The 21,285-nt window shown below is 39.0% G+C and overlaps 2 protein-coding genes across 6 annotated transcripts; both read left to right on the top strand.

The window, feature by feature from the left end:
* The first annotated feature begins 624 nt into the window (after window positions 1-624).
* siae (sialic acid acetylesterase) lies at window positions 625-10,696 on the top strand. Its single transcript, XM_052097128.1, has 10 exons — window positions 625-697; window positions 998-1,159; window positions 5,989-6,149; window positions 6,245-6,383; window positions 6,561-6,744; window positions 6,883-7,028; window positions 7,115-7,248; window positions 8,601-8,752; window positions 8,895-9,081; window positions 9,173-10,696. Exons 1-10 carry the CDS (start codon window positions 634-636, stop codon window positions 9,407-9,409), a joined length of 1,566 nt encoding a protein of 521 aa, XP_051953088.1. The 5' UTR covers window positions 625-633; the 3' UTR covers window positions 9,410-10,696.
* A 1,825-nt stretch (window positions 10,697-12,521) lies between these two features.
* Window positions 12,522-21,118, top strand: LOC127622935 (CLK4-associating serine/arginine rich protein-like). 5 transcript variants are annotated; one of them, XM_052097125.1, is made up of 21 exons: window positions 12,522-12,634; window positions 13,493-13,635; window positions 13,760-13,857; window positions 14,001-14,102; window positions 14,327-14,406; window positions 14,521-14,605; window positions 14,702-14,841; window positions 14,995-15,091; window positions 15,228-15,306; window positions 15,405-15,478; window positions 15,758-15,799; window positions 15,940-16,122; window positions 16,403-16,702; window positions 17,826-18,002; window positions 18,099-18,138; window positions 19,169-19,229; window positions 19,407-19,465; window positions 19,562-19,608; window positions 19,711-19,799; window positions 20,045-20,069; window positions 20,198-21,118. In XM_052097125.1, exons 2-21 carry the CDS (start codon window positions 13,537-13,539, stop codon window positions 20,241-20,243), a joined length of 1,923 nt encoding a protein of 640 aa, XP_051953085.1. In that variant the 5' UTR covers window positions 12,522-12,634; window positions 13,493-13,536; the 3' UTR covers window positions 20,244-21,118. The 5 variants fall into 5 exon arrangements, 3 of the variants coding, with proteins under 3 accessions (XP_051953085.1, XP_051953082.1, XP_051953083.1); XM_052097122.1 differs by having other exon boundaries at window positions 19,139-19,229; XM_052097123.1 differs by having other exon boundaries at window positions 12,526-12,634; window positions 13,496-13,635; window positions 19,139-19,229.
* Window positions 21,119-21,285: the final 167 nt, after the last annotated feature.

Raw genomic sequence — 21,285 nt, 5'->3', positions numbered from 1 at the left:
AATAAGCATTGTTGAAAGCAACTTTGTTGAAGCAAGTCGTGTTGATTAGACTGTCTGACTGACGGCCTATTACATAAGGGTCATTTTGGCTCATGAAACTCACCTGTGATTGGCTGGATGGTAGCTCAATCAGCCCAAAGTAACAAAGAATACTGTATACAAATCAACCATTTGGACTCTGTATGGGTTTAGCTTGGAAAAGAGCGGGGGACAAATATCACCTTTTTAATGAGTGCGATGGACGTGTCCCCCACGTCCCCGCGGCTGCTACGCCCTTGGCTACTATGAGGTCTATCATGCAATTTTGTCATAAAGCAGAGGGTTACAGCTACAATAAAAGCTGTCAAATGGAGGAACATATAAAAACAATGTGAAGGGAAGGTAATTTAAAAAAATCAGTTAAACGTTCACTAATTAGAAAATACTTGTATGGGTCTCTTGACAATAAACTTCTAAGTCGCAAACCCTTATGTTAAGAAACCCTTAATAATTGTTAAGGGAATTATTACTATGTGTTTAAATGCTTATTCTTTATTTAGTGGATACTGGTGATTATGGTTATGGTTTCCTGCAGTAGATGACGCAGAGCTCGTGACACGTTTAATACTTCCTTGTTTTGAATCATTTGGAGCGATGTTGTCGACACTGGTGAGGCTATCGCTTGTTTTGAGCGCCTTTGCGTCTGTTTTATCGGAAGGTAAGTCGCGATTTGTAGCCATGCGGTAAATTAATTTAACTGATTATTTTGTTTATTGCTGTTCCTGTAATGCTTATACGAGTTTCTACACGCAAATGTGAAATTAATATTTAATAAAGCTGCGCGTATTATTTTTGGGGAGGCTTGAACGCAAATATGCAATAGCAAAGTTGAAAATTATCAAATGTTCCTTATCTTGTCTAGCCTGAACGTCAAATCTAGACTTGCTGTATGTGCATGTGTCCGATGCAGTGTCTCACCAGTAAAAATACTGACACATTATGTCTATTGCCTTGTCAGCTGAGGTGTTTCACTTCGCTTCTTATTATGGGGATCACATGGTTCTGCAGAAAGCCCCAGCCAAAGCAGTCGTGTGGGGATATGGGAAGACAGGAGCCAAGGTTGTGGTGTCGTTGTCTGGACCATTGAAGATCTCAGCGAATTATGTTCCTGTTATCAATGGTAAGTATGAATTGTTTTCCAGTGTAGGAGTAAAGATCTAGGTCTGCTTTCATAGTGAATTGTTTTGTACCACATGACTGAGAGCGAGCGCGCGCTTAAAGGAATCATGATATACTTTTTATAATATTCCCTGAGGTACGTGTAAAGTTAAAGTTTTTTTTCTTTTTTTTTTTCTTTCTTCATAATTGGCTGTAATCATTTTGTAGTATATAATAATTTTCCACCCTGTCTCTGTGCCCTGTTGCATAAAGCACCTTAAGATTGCCATAAATTATGAATTTAATTTTTTATTTTATTTTATAATGTTCCTTGAGGTTTTTTTATTTTTATTTATTTATTTTTTTTTCATTTAAAGTATATATAGAATAATTGGTCATGTTCTATCCAGTTTTTGTGCCTCTGATTCAAATGCTCAGTTTTTTGGGAGGTGTGTTCTTGAAGACTTAAATGTAAATGCCCACTGCTGTGATTGGGTAACATCTTTGCATGTGGATAAGTGTAAACACCCCTGCAATTACGCACACATGGGGTTGTTTTGAAAACTTAGGATGGTTAAAATAATGACAAATGGAGGAATTCATCCATACATGTTTGAACCAGAGTCTGATCCAGAATAAACCCACTCCTCAAACACCACTGATACTGCAGTCTGTGACAGTGTGGTAAGAAATCACTGTATTTTACTTGTCTATTTGTGTAATAGGTATTATTTTTATTCTTGTTTAAACCAAGACACAACACAACGGTGTGTATCTTGTTACATAGTTGGGGCATTTTCCAATGGTGAAACATTTAAAAGTTTTACAAATGCTGAGTAACGCATGACAGTACCAAATAAAGTGTAAATACATGGTGCTATCACATTTGTAACTGTGAAAGGATGCACTTAATGTGCAACATGTAAACGTATACAGGATACATTCTCACTGGTGTTTGTCACACTGACGTACATCATATAATCATCTTACATAATATAATCAGTGTAGTGACAAGCGCATATGTTGTTCATTACAATGAATCATGTTTTCATTAAAAAGGAAAGAGATTGTCTAAATATATTGATATCAATACACTTTAGGTGCATCTGTGGCAATTGTGCCATCATGCCAACAGAACAAGAAAATATATGCTGCTTAGAGATCCCTGTGCATTAAAACTAATACACGAGCGTCTAAAATCACTTGGATCAAATTAAATACTCTGTACACATCTAACAGTCTACCATACGAAGCAAAACAATTAATATGGATACTCACACTTGTTTGTTGCAAAATCACTGTCGGGTCCATTATAGTTGGCACTGCATCAACTTTTCATTTAAATCTCTCTGCAAAGCCAGCTTATTAGGACTGTGTCTTGTTTGTAAAAGAATCATCTGTAAAATGAAGCGAGCAAACAAACACGTTCTTACCGACACGATCTGGGAATTCATAAAAAATATATGTCAGCCAATCTTCCTAAATGTTGGAATCCTTGCGAAGCAATTGCAAGAAATCTAGTATCCTGCAGCCTGGCACTGCACAACACGACATCTTCATGGCCGTCGTGACACGTCGTGTTGCTTCAAAAATAATCTCACCGCTCTACTCTAAATGCAAGACCAGTGGGCGGGCCTAAGCAGTGTCGACGATAAACTAGGCATTGCTCTGTTTAGAGGCTGGCCTGTGCTGATGTACTGTAATACCTCACTATGACATATTAGTGAGGAGGGAGTAGAGAACGAGTCATTTTGCCACCTTGGTTTCAATAAAGCCTTTTTTTGGACTAACAAATACGTTTTCGGTTCTGAAATTTACAGTATGTTTTTATAGTGCTATGAACACTAATATGTCAAGATATCATGGTAAGTTTGATTTTCCAATTCATGACCTCTTTAAATGTAATGGTGTTGCAGAAAACAACCCTTAAGATTTACTTGAAGGTCTTTATTGGTAAAACGTCATAATCCCCTACAGTTTCCCGTAAATATGAATTTTTTACTTAAGTATTACCTTCAATGTTGCATAAAGCCCCTTAACTGACATTTCCTATGTAAACCTTAAGGGTAGTAAAACATCACCTTAATTGCTGGCTTAGAATTACAAGGTTTCTTAAAATGGAGAAATGGTGTAGTTTGTAGAACCAGTTGAAGAGTACAGCATACCAATGTGGTGGCTTAGGTGGTAGAGCGGGTCGGCCGAAAGTCGCAGGGTTGGCAGTTCGATTCCCGGCCCGCATGACTCCACATGCCGAAGTGTCCTTGGGCAAGACACTGAACCCCCAAGTTGCTCCTAATTGCAGACTAGTGCCTTGCATGTATGAGTGTGAATGGGACACAGAGTAAAGTGCTTTGGTAACCTCTGAGATTAAAAAAAGGCACTATAAGTGCAGACCATTTACCAATGCAATTCACGATAGGGAGAGCTCTTTTAGACCATCTTAGCGAAAATAAACAAGTGCAGGATTACTATGGGGAATCGCTAATACGATGAAAGGCAATCTAATATCACATCTAACACCTCAAATTCTCCTTATTACTCACAGGTGTCTTCCTGAACTGGAAACTCACCGGCCATAAAAGCAGACTCCTCCATTAATTGCTCCATATGATAAACTCAAGACTGTTTTTAATTCACACAGAAAAAAATGTGTTCAAATAAAGTTTAAATCTATAACTTTTGAGGATTGTACCTGAGAAGTAAATGAATATCTGCCCTTGTAACCTCCAGAAAATTAGTTAAAAAAATCTTGTGCCATAATCTGCAGTAATCACAAACGACTGAAACACATCTTCAAACTTTAACTACAACTGCCACTGTTGATATAAAATTAGGTCTAATTCTGTTTCATATGAAACTATAACTTTTTGTCAAAATATAATGGTTACTTTTACACATGTAAAATCGTGAAACAATTTTGTAAAGGTGATATATAGTTTATTTTTAATTGACGCATGGCACAGTGTTGCTCTTTTCCTCAGTGCTGTTTGGCATGTCAGGGCTACCTACTGTTTGAGAGGTTCGACTTGACTTTCTCCGTAATGCTTTAAACTAGAAAAGTCTCACAAGAATTGAAATTGGTCACATCAGTTTTGAGGTCTGCACTCTGCAATATCAAGGGAAGCCCGGTTGTTGCACGCACGCACCAGAGAGAAGAGAAGATCATTAGCCTGAGCTTGTACCGTTACACTTGTGCGAAAGTGCAGATGAGAAGCCTTAAGCTGATTGCAAGATTATCATAAAATCTGCCTTGGCAGTCCTAAATAGGCTATCACTTGGGTGGCCGCCAAAATATCTTCATTGGGAGAACCATGGTATTGTTCTTTCCCTGCTGTCCGTGACCCAGTCTGAATAGACCTGTGACCCACTTTTGGGTTGAGACCCACCAGTTGAGAAACACTGCTTTAACTCACACACACACTCACTTATGTCAAACCCCTTTGCCTCGCTTCTCTCTGACATTTTCTCTGCTGCGTGCGTGCGCGCGCGCGCGTGTATGTGTGGAGGGTGGCAAGTTGACAAGTCTGACTGGCAGTCGATGAGGAAAGGAGATGAGCACGCACAGGTGAGATTCTCTGTCCGGTTGCATTTTTTTCCCCAATACCGTAGATAAGCAAATATACATGGTATGAAAACCGTCAATTTTGAAAACCGTCAAGTGTGAAACCGGTATACCACTGCAACCATATGTGTAATAGTTGTGTCAAAAGCTTGATCTATCTATCTATCTATCAATCTATCTTTTTTATTGTTTTAAAATATTGCCTTCGTTATCCTTTACTGCTACTGATGGACCAAACACAGAGACTACAAGAGTGCAAATTGAATGAAATCCCAAAGGTAGTTTATTGTGCTACTCCAATCCCAATCAATAATTACCCGAAGAAGAAAAGCATTACACTATATGGGACTTTTATTTATAAAGAAGCCTGGAATACACCCTCTTAATTTGAGCTCACTGATGGCTGATTCGCTGAGAAAGTGAATCTGATTGAAGTGGTGGTGTTGTAGTGGACTAAAGCACATAACTGTTAATCAGAAGGTCGCTGGTTCGATCCCCATGGCCACCACCATTGTATCCTTGAGCAAGGCACTTAACTCCAGGTTGCTCCGGGGGGATTGTCCCGGTAATAAGTGCACTCTAAGTCGCTTTATATAAAAGCGTCTGCCAAATGCATAAATGTAAATGATTCAAACTGCTTACCTTGAGCTCCTCAGTTCAAACCCTAAGTTTTTTTCAGGTGATTTATGAAAAAGACCTGGTTCAAAGTCATTTGTCCACGACTCTCTTGCACTGGGTTTGTTGTTGCGTGCTGTGCAGCGAGCTTATCACAACAGAATGGGTGAAAAGGGACACGAGACACACTGGTGGTGCGCGCTCTTAAAGATGTATTCACAAGATATCTGATGAAACCGCATATGAACGCGCACAACCTGACTGTCGCCCGAGACGACTACATTTTAATACATATTTAATTTACATATTGTCGCTATCAATTATTTTTGGTCGCATTTGCTACCATTTTAGTCGCAGTCTGGTGCCCTGTAACATATATTTTGTTTTTGCTTTTATTTTCTTAGCCAATCACATGCCTGATTTATACTTACTGGGCAAACTATTGACAAATTATGACAAAATATAAATTATGATGTGCTCCGGTTCGTGTATATTCCCTGAAATTCTTGACCTAACAAACACATTTTTAAATGACGCCATTGAAGTAAATGCTAGCTTAATTCACCTAGGGACCTTTAATTTCTCCAGGAGAAAAAAATCTTGGCTTCTTCCATTGTATAAGTTAGGCTTTATGGTTCCCAAGATTTTATTTTTTTCTTACAATTATCTCACAGGTATTTGGCGTACAACTCTCAGCCCTGTGGGGGCTGGTGGTCCCTACAACCTGACTGCATCTCAGAGCACAAATGATAGCTCCATATCACTCATAGATGTCCTCTTTGGAGACATCTGGTTATGTGGTGGACAGAGTAACATGGCATTCACTGTTGGTCAAGTGAGAAAACTTTGCTGTGTATATTCCTCAAAATTTTCAGATTTGAACATGCAATACTAGATACAAACTACAGTATGTTGCCTGTTGTTCAATAGGTATATAATGCAAAAGAGGAGCTGGCCATGGCTTCTAAGTTCCCTTCTGTGAGGATCTTCCAGGCTGCCTTGGAACAGAGCAGTGTGGAGCTAAATGATCTTGAAGGAGTGGAAGTTCCTTGGTCTCTACCAACAGCGGGTATACAATATGTTGCAATCCTAAACACAGACTAATGGGATATCCCTGGCAGTAGTCATATTTATGCATTATCGTTAGGTTGATATCCACCCTAGTCTTTGTTCTCTTGATGAAAATTGAAGCTTTTTGGCAAATTGCAACATCTAACCTATTCCATATTCCTGTTTTTAATTTAAGAATTGCTTGGTGGAAAGGATTTCAGCCATTTCTCTGCAGTATGCTGGCTCTTTGGTCGATACCTCTATGAGACACTGCAGTATCCAATAGGGTTGGTAGAATCGTGTTGGGGAGGCACACCTGTGGAAGCATGGTCATCTCAAAGGGCTCTTCACAAGTGTGGATTGAAGAGCTCAGTTAGCAGGTACAATACCAGCACATATACAAGGATATCAAATGTTGCAATTTTCACTGTCAGTTATATATTTGAATGTCATTGTTAAGTTGTATTAGTAGATTTGAAGTAACTCTCATTTAACATGCTTAATTCCTGCACTTGAAGGCACTCGAGTGTTCTTTATAATCAGCTGCTTGTGCAAAGCAACTTTTGGGAGGACATCTCTGCAGAATGGGACAGTTCAGTGCTGTGGAATTCTATGATTCATCCTTTACGCAACATGACCATAACAGGGGCCATATGGTACCAAGGTAATACTTCTCAGGTGCTGGAATTATATCCATGGATATGTTGTGATAAGATGTGCAAAGGCATGCATTTCTGTTTTTTTTCCGAGGTGAGGCAAATGCTGCCCACAATAGGGATAAATATAACTGCTCTTTCCCTGCTATGATTGATGACTGGAGGATCGCTTTTCATGAAGGCTCAGATGGCCAAACGGCCCTAGACTTCCCATTTGGATTTGTACAGGTACATTTAAACCAGTAATAGAATAAATGTATCCAAAATATTTTTGATGACAGAACTTTGGGTCCTCATTACATGAAATTGCACCAGCACATTAATTTGTGTCTAATTTGTAAATTACGGTGGCCCAGTAGTGCACAACACAACGAAATTCAAAAAGCAAACATAAGTTCACAACACAACGGAAACAAGCCGCAACACAACGGAAACAAGCCGCAACACAACGGAAACAAGCCGCAACACAACGGAAACAAGCCACAACACAACGGAAACAAGCCACAACACAACGGAATAGCCACAACACAACGGAATAGCCACAACACAACGGAATAGCCACAACACAACGGAAATGCTCCCGACCACTAGGGGGACAGGTGGTCTCCGGAAACTGTAAATTGCTCTCAATCTCCCATGCGTTATCGCTGGCGGTCTGGATTAGTGATGGGCAATCCGGCTCTTTTTCGTGAGTCGGCTCGTTTGACTCAGCTCACTGAAAAGAGCCGGCTCTTTTGGCTCACAAACGGCTCTTTAAAAAAAAAATGTTTTCTCTATGATAGGTGTGAAAACAATTCTAATTCAATTATTAAATGAAATCATACTCGCAATGTCTCACAATTTCTTTAAAAATGCATTGATTTGTTATGAAAAAATAATACTATTAAGCATTTGCATTAGAACTTTTTAATGTATAGAAACAACATTCTAAACAAATACAATCTGAACATAATAGAACCCATATTAAAGAAAAAGCTGTTTCTCGAAGCTCCGCTAGCTTCACAGTTGGGTGCACAGTTCGCATATGCCGGTGTAGGTTGTGCGTAGAACCGGCTTTATGCAATATTTTTTTTTTTTGGCAAATTCTACGCTGTGCTTTAACATTGTCCACATCATTAAAGTGGTTCCAAATGCTGCTGTGCTTCCGACTCATTTTCCTGCTTTTGCTTTGTTTTCACATGTGTTTTTCCTCTCCTCTCCTCCGAGTTTGATGCTGTGTGTGTGTGTGTGTGTGTGTGTGTGTGTGTGTGTGTGTGTGTGTGTGTGTGTGTGTGTGTGTGTGTGTGTGTGTGTGTGTGTGTGTAGTGCGTGCTGCTGCTAGTGTGTGGGATCATTTCGGCTTGTTAGTGGCTATTCCGCTAGTGGTGTGGATCATTCCGTTGTGTTGTGGCTATTCCGTTGTGTTGTGGCTTATTTCGTTGTGTTGTGGCTTGTTTCCGTTGTGTTGCGGCTTTTTTGCGTTGTGTTGTGGCTTGTTTCCGTTGTGTTGTGAACTTATGTTTGCTTTTTGAATTTCGTTGTGTTGTGCACTACTGGGCCACCGTAGTAAATGGCCATTTAAATAATTTCATCTCTCATAGCTAAGTACATGGCACAACAATTCGCAAGATGGATTTAGAGAAATACGCTGGCATCAGACAGCAGACTATGGCTTTGCCCCTAATGAACGCATGAAGAACACATTTATGGCTGTTGCTATTGACTTGCCTGATGAAAAATCCCCCTGGGGCAGGTGAGTAGAAACTGGTAGTTAAACTGTTATTCAAGGGAAAATGTGTAATTGAATAATTGGATAGTGCTAGACTAATATCTGACTTGCCTTTCTTGTTATTTTTTTATTTTATTTTTGTCAATTGCCTTTTTTTCCTCAATAGTATCCACCCACGTTATAAACAGGATGTGGCATACAGACTTGTGCTAGGAGCAAGAGCTGTTGCCTATGGGGAGAAGAATGTGTCCTTTCAAGGACCTTTCCCAACCCAGGGCCTGCTCAACCAGTCTTTCATTAGCATCGTGTTTAATCAGGACATATCTGCCAGCCTCGATGATGATTTTTTTGAGGTAAGATAAACAAATTCAATTCTATATATCTGGTACTAATTTTGTGAAAATTGTAATTCGCTGATTGTGTATGTATTTTTGTCTACCGTAGGTCTGCTGCTCTGCAAATAAGATGTGTGGAACAGACCAGTCATGGTTGCCTGTTCCCATTATAAAACAGGGCTCTGATTATATCATTTTAAGTATAACTCCATGTCCCACTGAACATATTGCTGCTGTGCGCTATCTCTGGAAAGACTGGCCCTGTAAATTTAAAGCCTGTCCCATTTACAGTTCTGATAAAGTCTTACCTGCACCACCCTTCATCCTATACCGGTCATCAAACTAGTGACCAACACCACTGAACTCCTGAAGGTTCAGAACATGTCCAATCAGTGAGATTTTCTGTTTTATCATATAGGTTGTAAAACAATCATATAATGTCTAAACTATATCAAGGGTGAGAGATAACAATAATTCTTTGTAGGTTTTGATGTGATAGATTAAAAAACAAAAATTGGTTACATAAGCTGAATATCTACATCATAATGTACAGTATTGCTTCCTTTATTTGCCATCAGAGAAAAAAGTATCTTATATGCAAATTCATTTAAAAACTACAAGCATGTGGGGGAATTGCAATAATGAATACAACATGTATATCAAATCCATCCTGACATTGTTCATATTCTAATATTTTCTATGGTATTGTCTTCTTTAAGATTAATAACTTTATTTACACAGTGACTATAGAAAAATGGGATCTTGAACTTGACTAACAAACCCTCTGCTAATGGCAGATATGTGGGTCCGCAGAGATGAGCAAAAGAGGATATTACATAAGGCAAAGGAAGGCTAAAAATGTAATTTGTATATTAAATTGATTACATTTTGGTGCTAATTACTGAAGAACTTTTAAATGTATATAATGTTATGATACGTTTGTAACATTCTAAAACCATTTAATATTAATACTGATCTTAACGTGGTTTTAAAAGGTGATGCAACCAGTTGGGGGCTCGAGAGGTACAGTAAACTTGGCAATAGACACAGAATAACAGCAAAAGCTCATAGAAATCAATGCAGAATGGCAATTATTAGGATTCAAATCAGTGAGGTTTAGCGACCCAGGCATTGTCTCTTATTGGCAAGGTACACTGCTCTAAATTGTAACCATTTACAGTGAATTTTTAAATTGTGATTGACATTCAATTATCTTCCAGACCACTGCTTGCATAGTAGATCTTGCAGGTTGCTATTTAACAACAATAAAACAGAACTGAACCACAGCACAGAATACATTTTGTAAACGGATAATGATTTATCTTAAAACAAAGGCAAATAAATATTACATAAAATATTGCAAAAGATTTATCCAGCAAAACGTGTCTTGGAAAGATATAAACTAAACATTTCATATACCTGTGAATTATGTTATCTGGTTTATATTATAAAACTAGATTTGTTTTATCGTTGTATTTATTCAAGATTGTTTTGGACGTTTAATTGGGAAAATACACTAGAAAAACCTAAGAAAGGCTCAGATCTGTAAAAAAAATGTTTTCCAATATAGAAAAGATTATGATATGCTGTGGAAAGATGGTCTTTTAATAAAAATGAAAACTTTGGTATCATGGTAGAGTTTATAATTGGGTATTGGACTTTTTATTCAGTCAGACAATTCAAGTTAGGGTGGGAACATCTTTCTCTAGTACATATCAAATTGAAAATGGAACACCACAGGGAAGTGTGTGTAGTCTGCTCTTATTTAATATCATGATTAATTATATTTTTAGTCAGGTAAAAACTAATATGAGAAGATCATTGTATGCTGACGATGGAGCAATGTGGTATTCACAGCTAACAAATTTCAGACAGCAGTAAACCAATTCGAAGTGTGGGCTATGAGATGGGGATTCTGGTTGACTATAGCAAAGACACAAGTTGTATGCCTCTCAAAGAAAAAACATATCCCAGTTGGTTTGACACTTGTATGTCATGTTGGGATGTCATCCACTTTGAGCAGGTATCAGTGATTAAGTTCTTGGGAGTATGGCTGGATTAAAAAAAATTACATTTGGTATGCATTTAGAGAAATTGGTGACAAAATGCAATAATTTTTTCCTGAATGTCATGAGATGCCTGGCAGGATGCGAGTGGGGTGCAAGCCGCACACCAGAAACACTCAGAAACATCTATTTTGCCCTTGTTAGATCTGCAATGGATTATGGTTGCATGACTTATGGTTCAGCATGTAAGACACTTCTAAAGAAAATTGATGTAGTGCAGAATATGGTGGAGCTTTGCAAGTTGAGATGGGTGAAATGCAGCTAAAACAGAGATGACAACAGCACTCCATGGTGTATTGGTATCATTAAAAGGGCACAAGGATGTACATCCTATGTGTTCAATGAATGCTGGGCGCATACTCAAGGCACCAGCCAAAGTCTTGGATGGATAGGGACTAGATTAGCACAGTCAATGGGATTGGACCATAGTAATTACAGCCAAACTGTGCCATTGCCCACAATTCCACCAAGTTTTTTTTTCTAATGCCTTGCATAAACATTAATCTACTCCAAGAAACTAAGAAAAATTAGCTATTCTGAGAATACGTTTTACAGCAGTACATGGAACATAAGTACAGCCACACGATGCATATCTTTACAGTGGATCAAAAGAGTCAATCTCAGGGAAAACTGGAGCAGCTGTTTTTGTAGCTATATATAAATATCAGGTATCTATCAGAAAGAGAATCTATCTGTATTTACTGTGGAATTAGCAGCAATTCTCATTGCTCTTCAGTGGGTGGAGATATGAATGTTGAGAGAGAGGAGTTATGTACAGATTCTCTGGCAGCCCTGAAAAGCCTTCAATCTGGCCATTATGATAGTAGACATGATATCATATTTGAAATCTTGCAAGTATTATATAGGTTAAGTAACGGAGGTTACATGTAGGTGTGGAGGGTAATGAGGTGGATAATTTGCAAAGAAATCACTTAAATGCTGTGATGCATCTACATAGATATTACCATCAATATGAGTAAATCAGAAGCCAATGCTTTTATTTGTAAAGAGGTAAATAACATCTGGCAAAATCTATGGGAAAGAGAGGTAATGGGGAGGCCGCTGTTAAAAATTCAGAAAAATGTGGGAACAGGAGATTTGATTTCTGTATAAAGAAGAAAGGACAATTACATGTTTACCAGACTTTGCATAGGACACACATGGTTGAATGGAAATTTACATAAAATCAATAAGCATTCCACAGGAATGTGCAGTAAGTGCAATGAGAAACAGTTAAATTTAAAGTTTTCAGTGGAGAGAGAGAGAGAGAGCGCGTGTGCGTGCGCGTGCGTGTAATAATTTTCATGTTCCATCGATGCTCCACACTCCAGTTCAATTGGTGGCGGTAATGCCCTAAAGCTAGTTTGCCAACCGCCAAAAACAGAAAAGAGTAAGAGCTGCGCGTGCGCGTACGTAAACTAGCAGCCTTTTCTAATTCTGCACCGACGTATGTCTTTTTCTATCGGGGAAAAATTACATACTCTACGTTTAGTAAACACAAACAGGTAACTGATGTTCTTGTGTAATAACAAAGGTATCTCGTTTTTAGCGGTTAGTTAGCGGTTAGTTAGCGGTAGATGTAAATATTGCCAGTTAGCTTTAGCGCGCTAGCGAACGCCAGTATTTTTTTGTTTTTTCTGAAATTTGCTATTATTGCGCAGTAATTATAAATATTTCACCGTATTATATGAGTTGAATTATTGACTGTCTTTAAAGTGCATTCACGAATACTGTGTGAATCTCTGACAAAATGCACATTTGTGGGATATTAGTTTGAGAGGCTGTAACCTCTTGGCTAACGACATTACTACCTTCATTTTGTTACCTAAAACTCTTAATAAATGTCTTATGATACAATAATAATCCAAAGACTGCGCATTTAAACAATCACTAGATAGTTTAGATGTTATTTAGGAAGCAAGTGGTTCTTTGACTCGGAAGCTAACCGTGTCAACAAACTCGTAATTTAAATGTGATCAACCCTTTTGGTTTATAAGCAACCGTCACCATAATTGTTTAGCAACTTAATGTTGAGTACAGATAATTTAGTTTCCATGAACAATGTCAGTCTTTCAGGTAGTACTGTTACATATGTTTGTGTGTTTTCTGGAGTTTGCATAGTTTCACGAACAGTTTCTGCATTTCATTATGTGCAGTGGGGTAAACGAGAAGTAGGCCTAATTAAATGTAGTCTAATTTTCTGAGATCATTTTGCACATTGCAGGAGCCTAGTGTGTGTTCCAAGTGTGGAAACACTGTGCTCTATGTATGAAAGTTTTTAGATATTTAAATGGCATTGTTTGTCGGTGTATTCAGTGTGTTGCTGTTTAGGTTGGTTGATTTGAACCCTCTGTCTCCTCTAGCAGCAGCCCTGCCCCGACGCGCCCCAACCGCAAGCGGAGCTGTCATGTGGCAGGAGGCCCGCAAACATGAGCGCAAACTGCGTGGAATGATGGTGGACTACAGACGCCGTGGGGAGAGACGGCGAGAGTTCTATGAGAAAATTGTACGTTGAAAACTCCAGCCTAGCTTCATGACTGCAGTTTCATGTATTGTTTTTTGAACACAAATGAATCATTACTGGCTCAAAGAGTTGAAGTGAAGAATCACACTTCTGTTTGTGCATGTAGAAAAAGGATCCAGCCCAGTTCCTGCAGGTTCATGGCAGAGCCTACAAAATCCACTTGGATTCTGCCGTAGCCCTAGCAGCTGAGAGTCCCATCAATATGTAAGTCTAATTTACACAAAAGTGTAAAACTTTAGTGGATTATTCAAATAAACTTTCAGTGTTCTCACACTAACATGCTCAACCACTTGCATAAAAAGTTTGGTTTGGGGAAACTGTCAAATCTAAATTCGATGTCTTTACAGGATGCCTTGGCAAGGAGATACCAACAACATGATTGATAGGTTTGATGTCAGGGCACACCTGGACTACATCCCCACCTATACACCACCTCTCCTGAACACAACGTGAGTCTAGATATTTCACGTATCGTCTGGTGTTAATGCATCTGTTATGTTGGAGAGTAAAACATTACCTGGAGTATGTAAAAAAAATAATTAAAGAGCCTAGACATACCGTAGCCTGGTTTAACTAATACCATGCTATCTGGCACCATGCAATTTTATATATATATTTCTGTATGAAGAATATCTTCAAGAAATATCTTTTGAGTTCACTGTTTCTGGCACAGCACCCCAGAGCAGGAATCCGAAGAGAGGAAGTGCAATTATGAGCGCTACAGAGGTCTGGTGCAGAATGACTTTGCAAACAGTGAGTCTACTTTGATTAAAAATAGCTTAAAACCATTTTGACCATTGTGATGTGATAAGATGATGTTGATGTACTTGCAATAATCCACTTTAAAATGTTTTTGTCATTTTGTAGTCTCTGAAGAGCAGTGTTTGTACCAGATCTATGTGGATGAACTTTACGGTGGCCTGCAGAAACCAAATGAGGATGAAAAGAAAAAGTATGAACTTGTGAATCAGTGGTTTAAAGTTAAAATCCAATTTTATGAGTTGCAACATGCATATTAGAAGAATCAGGGCTATTGTTTTTCTCTTAGACTTGCTGAGAAGAAAGCTCAAATCGGATATACCTATGAGGACAGCACAGTGACTGAATCAGATGCACAGCTTGAGAAGGAAAATGAAGATGACTCTGAAAATAGCGAGTCTGAGGAAGACGAGGTCATCCCTGACATTGGTGTGTCCTTCATACACTGCACACACTTGCTGTACAGCTCTGGATAATTTAATTTTTGAAAATAGAAGCAGAAATCTGATCTAGCTGGATTTAAAAACAATAAAAAAGTAACCCCCTTAAAAATTGTGTGTGATTTGTTTATCCATGTTCTAGATGTTGAGGTGGATGTAGATGAACTGAGTCCAGAGCAGGTGACTGAGATTAACAAGATGGCTTCCACTTATGGCATGGCAGAAGGGGATTTTGTCTGGTTTGTTCACTCATTATTCAAGTCAATAAAGTGCTAACTAATCAGAGGAAAATTATTATTTGACCATAATATTTGACCTTATCAAATACTGTAGAGACCTTATGTACTTAAAACCCCCAATCTGTCTTTGGGGCAGGATGTTGAGGAAGGACAAGGAGGAAGTGGAGGCCATTAAGTATGCTAAAGCACTGGAGGCTGAGAAGGCCATGTACTCTGTAAGGGTTTTAACTGTTTGACTCCCCTCCCATTTAAAATGTTTTTGTTGATATTGTGGAAGTATTTTACTGTATAATTGTTGTTCTGTCTCCATCAGGGCAGACGATCTCGCAGACAGCGCAGAGAGTTTAGAGAGAAGTATATGAAAGGCAGGCAGATCAGCCCACCCAGGTAACAATCCAAACAATACTGCTACTACATGTTGACTCGAGTGGACTCTGTCTTTGGACTTTCCATTTCTGGCATTTAGCTCTTTTTCAGGTCCCACTGACCACCACCCATTTAATTTATGCCAGAATACAACTTTTTAATAATAGTTTCCATTTGATATTGTTGCTTTCAAACACATTCCCTGAAAACACCTAAAATTGTTTAATCTTGCATCAGTTACACTTGGGTGCTTCTATTTTGCTCAAATATTGGATAACAAGTTAATGTGAATTCCAACAGCTATGCCAGAAGAGACAGTCCCACATATGACCCCTACAAACGGTTAGTCTATTTGATGGCTTGATATTTTGCACATTAGCTTTCAATGATGTATTAAGTCAAGGATGATTTTAACAGGTACCACCTAAATCATTATGATTTTATAATCGCATTGCTCTCTGTTCTCTCTTATTCTTTCTCAGGCCACAGTCAGACTCAAGTTCAGAGACACGCTCTCGTTCCCGAACCCCAGGCAATGACAAGATCACCTTCATCACTAGCTTTGGGGGCAGTGATGATGAGGGAGCCACAGCCACACAAGCCCCACCTGCAGCTGCACCAAGCCACATCACCTCCAACTCCGCAGGTCATAGCAGGGGCTCCCGGTCGGTAACTTCCCCTTTTTACTTTCTGGCTCCATTTATAAGTGCACTAAAGGAATGCCACTGGTTCAGAAAATGAATACCGGTAGTGATATCTTTTTAAAATGTTTGAGAAGGCCAACCAATATCTGAGTTGGCTGTTTAGTCTGTTGATTTATATATTGTGGCATAACTAAAAACATAACTGCATTGTACAGGGTCGGAATGTTTTTAGAATGATTGTAAAATTGGTCCTAAGCATAGGTTGCTCATAGTAACGTGGCATATTGTCTTTGTCTTTCAGCCGAAGACGCTCCTCCTCCAATCAGTCTTCCTCACGGTCCTCCTCACGCTCATCGTCCCATTCCCGGCGGAATCGCCGTTCTCGTGGGGGCAGAGACGGGGACAGCCGTTACTCTCGAACTCTGTCTCACCGACGGTCTGACTCCCGTTCGCAGCAGCGCAGTGGAGGAGGTGGCTCAATGAGACGATACGAAAGGACACGTTCTCGTTCCACAGATCGGGACAGGGGTAGAGACCGAAACGGGAACAGAGAAAAAGACCGGGACAGGGGGAGGCACTACACAGGCCGTAGACGAACCAGGTAATAGAACTTGCAGAAGACATTCAAACCTTTATAATTTGTTTGATTAAAAAAAAAGAAAACCTTGGACTGTATTGAGGTTCAAATGTTGCTGATAATAATTTATAATCAGTGTTTTTTCATGACTGATGATATCTAGAAAGCAGGGCTATGGCCGATTTAAATCAAAAATGAAAATTCACACATTCACTCACCCTCATGCCATCCCAGATGTGTATGACTTTCTTTCTTCAGGAGAACACAGAGATTTTTTAGAGGAATGGAAGAGCTCTGTAGGTCCATACAATGCAAGTGAATCAGCTCTAAAAATCATATAAAGGAAACAAAGAAGTAATCCATAAGACTCCAGTGATTTAATCTATATTTTCTGAAGCAATATAATAGGTGCGGGATAGAAACAGATCAAAATTTAAGCCCTTTCTTACTCTAAATCTCCATTTTCACTTACATCTTAAAGTAACATGATGTGGCTGTTTAGTTTCTTTCACATCTGAATGTGAAAGTTATAGTGGAGATTTAGAGTAAAAAAAACAACTTAAATATTTTTCTGTTTCTCACCCACACCTATTATATTGCTTCTGAAGACAAACTTATTAATTGGAGTCTTAAGTACTTTTATGTTTACTATATGTGATTTCTGGGGCTACAAAGGTCTGATCACCATTCACTTGCATTGTATGGACCTACAGAGATATTTTTGTTTGTGTTCTGCTGAAGAAAGGATGGCATGAGGGTAAATGAAAAGAGAATTATATTTTTGGGTGAACCATCCCTTTAATGCAGGTATTTTTAAAGGTGCATTTTTATGATGACAAATAAGTTGTACAGAATTGCTTTTTATTGCACACAATAACTGCACTATATTTATTTACAAATTATAATACTGAAAGTGTGCATTATCCATTCACAAGGCTTTCGGTAGATTTTGAAATGAAGGGGGAATGGCCACCTCTGTTAATCACCCATCTTGTCACAATCATAGATCGATGCCAATAATATCAGTACGACCAAATATTGCCCTTTAAATTGGCCTGTCCAATATATCAGTCTATCACTAGCTATGATGTCATCATGTAATTCCCAAACAAGTTATTTTTAACAGAGGTTGCACTCTTTCCTTCAGGTCTCGCTCGCGTTCACGCTCAGCTGATCGTTACCAGCGAAGGAGTCGCAGCTCTGCATACAGGAGGGGTGGCAGTGTCAGTCAAAGCCCCTCCCACTCACCTGCTGCCAGCCTCAGCCCCTCCCCCTCCTCCTGTTCTGCTCATCCTGCCTCTGCAACTGCTGACAAACTGAGAAAGTGAGTTGCAATGAGCACAGAATCACCAGGCTTTCTTCACACTGAATATACCAGAATGATGCAGCTCACAATATTTTTTTTATTTTTCTCTCTTAGGCCTGAAACTCCGGGTGGTAAAGAAACTGGAGCTGCCAAAGTCAGTAAGAATTTGATAAATATTAATTTGTTGCTAAAGACTCCGCCTCCCTCACCCCTGACAGGCTGATGCAGTTAGCAATCAGGCTGGGGCTCCTGCCCGTCTCATGCACTCTTGATTCCTCAGAGCTTTTGATCTCATTTTAAACGTTTTATGATTTGGTGTCTCCATTGTGATTAGCTATCCTGGTGCACTAGGTGGCTGCAATGCCCTCTCTTTGCAGAACAGAGTGATATTTTGAAGGGCAGCAATTGCTGAACTTACCTGACTAACCTTTTATTCCTTTTTTTTGGTATGCATTTGTAAATGGCAGGAAGTGACAGCCTTGTCTCCAAAGGACCCAGTCTTTCTGTGACACTCCTTTTAAACAGTCACTGGAATGACTTGTATTTAATGAAAAGATCTATATTTTCTTCTTTTATCCTACTAAGTATTATCAGAAATTGTGTATTGATGAGAGGAAAACTACGAAGGAATAATGGCTCTTATGATGTTTAATAAGCAGTTAAACAGTTTGTGTTGTAGCTTCTGCACTTGGCTTGTCAAGACAGGCAGAGCAACTTCACACAGATACTCACACAAACACACCTGCATAAGTCAATACACATTGTCCTTGTGTGTCAAGGTTCAACAGCAGCTACTGTAGCTGCAATTTTGTTTTTTCGCCATACCAGGCTAGGATATACAGTGAAAATATGAGGGAAGACTCTATACTGTTTTGAGCTCATTTGCCTATTCACACCGTGCCCCTGCTGCCTACAAAGACATGCGTACAAATACACCCACAACATAAACATCACAGGAAAAAAGGACATCCAGTACTTTCAAATGTGACCACATGCAGCAAATAATCTCTTTATGGTTTAAAGGTCCACTCCCCCTTCAGCATGACACAAGCCTAATTCAGTAAAATGCAATAAGGTGTAACTAGAGATGAACCTGCACTTGCATAAATCCCTTTTTCTCATTCTCTGATCTTTGTCTGACCTTTGCCATACAGCTTGTTCTAAAGTCATTGTGTCCATTGCAGCCCAAGATGACACCCCAGGAAAAGCTCAAACTCCGTATGCAGAAGGCTTTAAACAAGCAATGTGAGTTTCTAGCTTATATGAATACAGTAGCTCTGAGTCTGTGGTGATAGATGTAGTTAAAGGCTGTGCAATGACCAGCTAAGATTGCATACTGCATATAAACAAGCTGTCTGTGTGTAATGTGAAAGACGTGGAATGAAAGCCTGTTGACCCTGCCTCTTTCTTCATCTTCCTCAGCCAAGGCGGATAAGAAGGCAGCACAAGCCAAGATCATGCAACAGGAGAACAAGCGACAGGTAAGAGTGTGTGGGTTAGTATGTCAGCGTGTGGTGATTCCAAGTAAGTCAATATTTTAGAGTTTAACCCCAACGTTTGTTTTTCTCCCACCAAAGGAACGAGAAGGTGTTTTGCGCGCAATGGCACGGAAAATACGCATGAAGTAAGCCTTAGTGTGTGGATTCATGCATAACATTCTTGTAGTGGGAATTGTCCTCTGTTTATAAAGGTGAGAATACAGTTTAGTCATTGTTTGGTCTTGTAGGGAACGAGAACGGCGGGAGAAAGAGAGAGATGAATGGGAGAAGCAGTATGGGCGACAGAGCCACTCGCCCTCCCCCAATGCCAAACACGGTGAGTTTCTCTGGAAGAGTCACCTTTTGCCTGAAGAATCCTCTCTGTAGTGATATGAAATATTAAATCAGATTAAGAGTTTATCCTCTCTTCTTTCTGTGGTTTGGGTTTGTTTTGTCCTTGGTGGTGCAGAATTTTACAGATAGACAGTGTGATAACTATTTTTACAAAATATGCTGAGAATCAAGCTGACCATGAACATGTCCTCAAGAAGATTTTAATCATAAATCTTGAACACCCCACAGGTCGGGACTACAGCTCATCCAGAAGGTATGCTGAAACCAGTCTGTGCCTGTTTATATTCTGGAAGGATGTAGAGGGGACCATACTTGTTCATTTGATCTAAACCTAATGGTATTTAACCCCATTTCAACTAGTTCTTCTGTCTGACTGCACAGGAGATCACGGTCGAGATCGAGATCACGGAGTCCTCATTACCGGTAGTGAAGAATCACCTGATAAAACAGCGAGGGAGTGCAGAAGACGATGAGACCTGTCAAACAAATGTGGAACAGAAATCAAATAGGACTAAAGGATGACAATATTGAGATTACACATGAGTTTGGGAAAATTACCAATAAAATGATTTGACTCACTTCAGCTATTCCTACATCTTCTGAAGACTACACTGTAAAATCTTAATTATATGACTACCATTGCTAAAATCTGTAAATTGTCTTGCTCTAAACACATTTTCCCTTCCTTTTTTTTTTTTTTTTTTTTTTATATATAACAAATCAAATTAGATGGGTTGCCACGATAAGATAGTAGTGTTCGGAGCTGGAAACTTGAATAGCATCTTGCTTGCCTTTACATTGGAGTAAAGTTTAAGCAGTCTAGTATAAAATTAAGATTCAGATTAACCCATTTCTCTCCTGTGTCTCCTACCCACATCCCATTAAGCAGGGAATTTGTAGGTGACCATACATCATGTGAGAGAGCACATCCCATTATTGTAAATGTTGCCTTCGTTTAAGAATGTGATTGATTTTGGCACACTGAAATACCTAATTTTATTCATGAAATACCAACAGAAAATTTTTTTTTTGAATTCGTGCTTACGCAAATTGTCTCATTGAATTCAATTAAGAATGGTTTTACTAACAATATATGGACAAATTAGTTTTGCTTGTGTTTCATGAGTGAGGTCAAATGTCTCTTTGTTTTTAAGTGCAGATTCCAAATGCCTATTATATTTTTCCCAGCAATGTAAATGTCAGGATAACTTCGTCCAATAATATCAGGTGGTTTTGTCTTTCACTTAAAACAATTTCAGATGTGGGCATTCAAAATAAACTCTAAAAAGTAATGTATGAAAGAAAGTTCCCTTGCGTGTTTATGCCGTTTACTCACTGGTCCGTACATCGTAGAAAATGCAATAACTTTTTTTTGCATTGCGCCTTGAAACCACCAGATGGCGCACTTCACCATTACGTACTCCTTGATTAGACGCAAATTGCAGTTAAATTGGATTGGAATTTAACCA

The sequence above is a fragment of the Xyrauchen texanus genome, chromosome 29 (assembly GCF_025860055.1).
Source record: "Xyrauchen texanus isolate HMW12.3.18 chromosome 29, RBS_HiC_50CHRs, whole genome shotgun sequence".
In the NCBI taxonomy this organism is placed as follows: Eukaryota; Metazoa; Chordata; class Actinopteri; order Cypriniformes; family Catostomidae; genus Xyrauchen; species Xyrauchen texanus.
This window is presented reverse-complemented; position numbering and strand designations above follow the sequence as displayed.

Bases quoted from the DNA above. Each gene is read 5' to 3' on its own strand.
- siae (XM_052097128.1), top strand. From the start codon at position 634: ATGTTGTCGACACTGGTGAGGCTATCGCTTGTTTTGAGCGCCTTTGCG. The intron at 6,745-6,882 runs GTACAATACCAG...CTGCACTTGAAG, and splicing joins TTGAAGAGCTCAGTTAGCAG to GCACTCGAGTGTTCTTTATA. The intron at 8,753-8,894 runs GTGAGTAGAAAC...TTTCCTCAATAG, and splicing joins GAAAAATCCCCCTGGGGCAG to TATCCACCCACGTTATAAAC.
- LOC127622935 (XM_052097122.1), top strand. From the start codon at position 13,537: ATGTGGCAGGAGGCCCGCAAACATGAGCGCAAACTGCGTGGAATGATG. The intron at 15,800-15,939 runs GTTAGTCTATTT...ATTCTTTCTCAG, and splicing joins ACATATGACCCCTACAAACG to GCCACAGTCAGACTCAAGTT. The intron at 16,703-17,825 runs GTAATAGAACTT...TCTTTCCTTCAG, and splicing joins ACAGGCCGTAGACGAACCAG to GTCTCGCTCGCGTTCACGCT.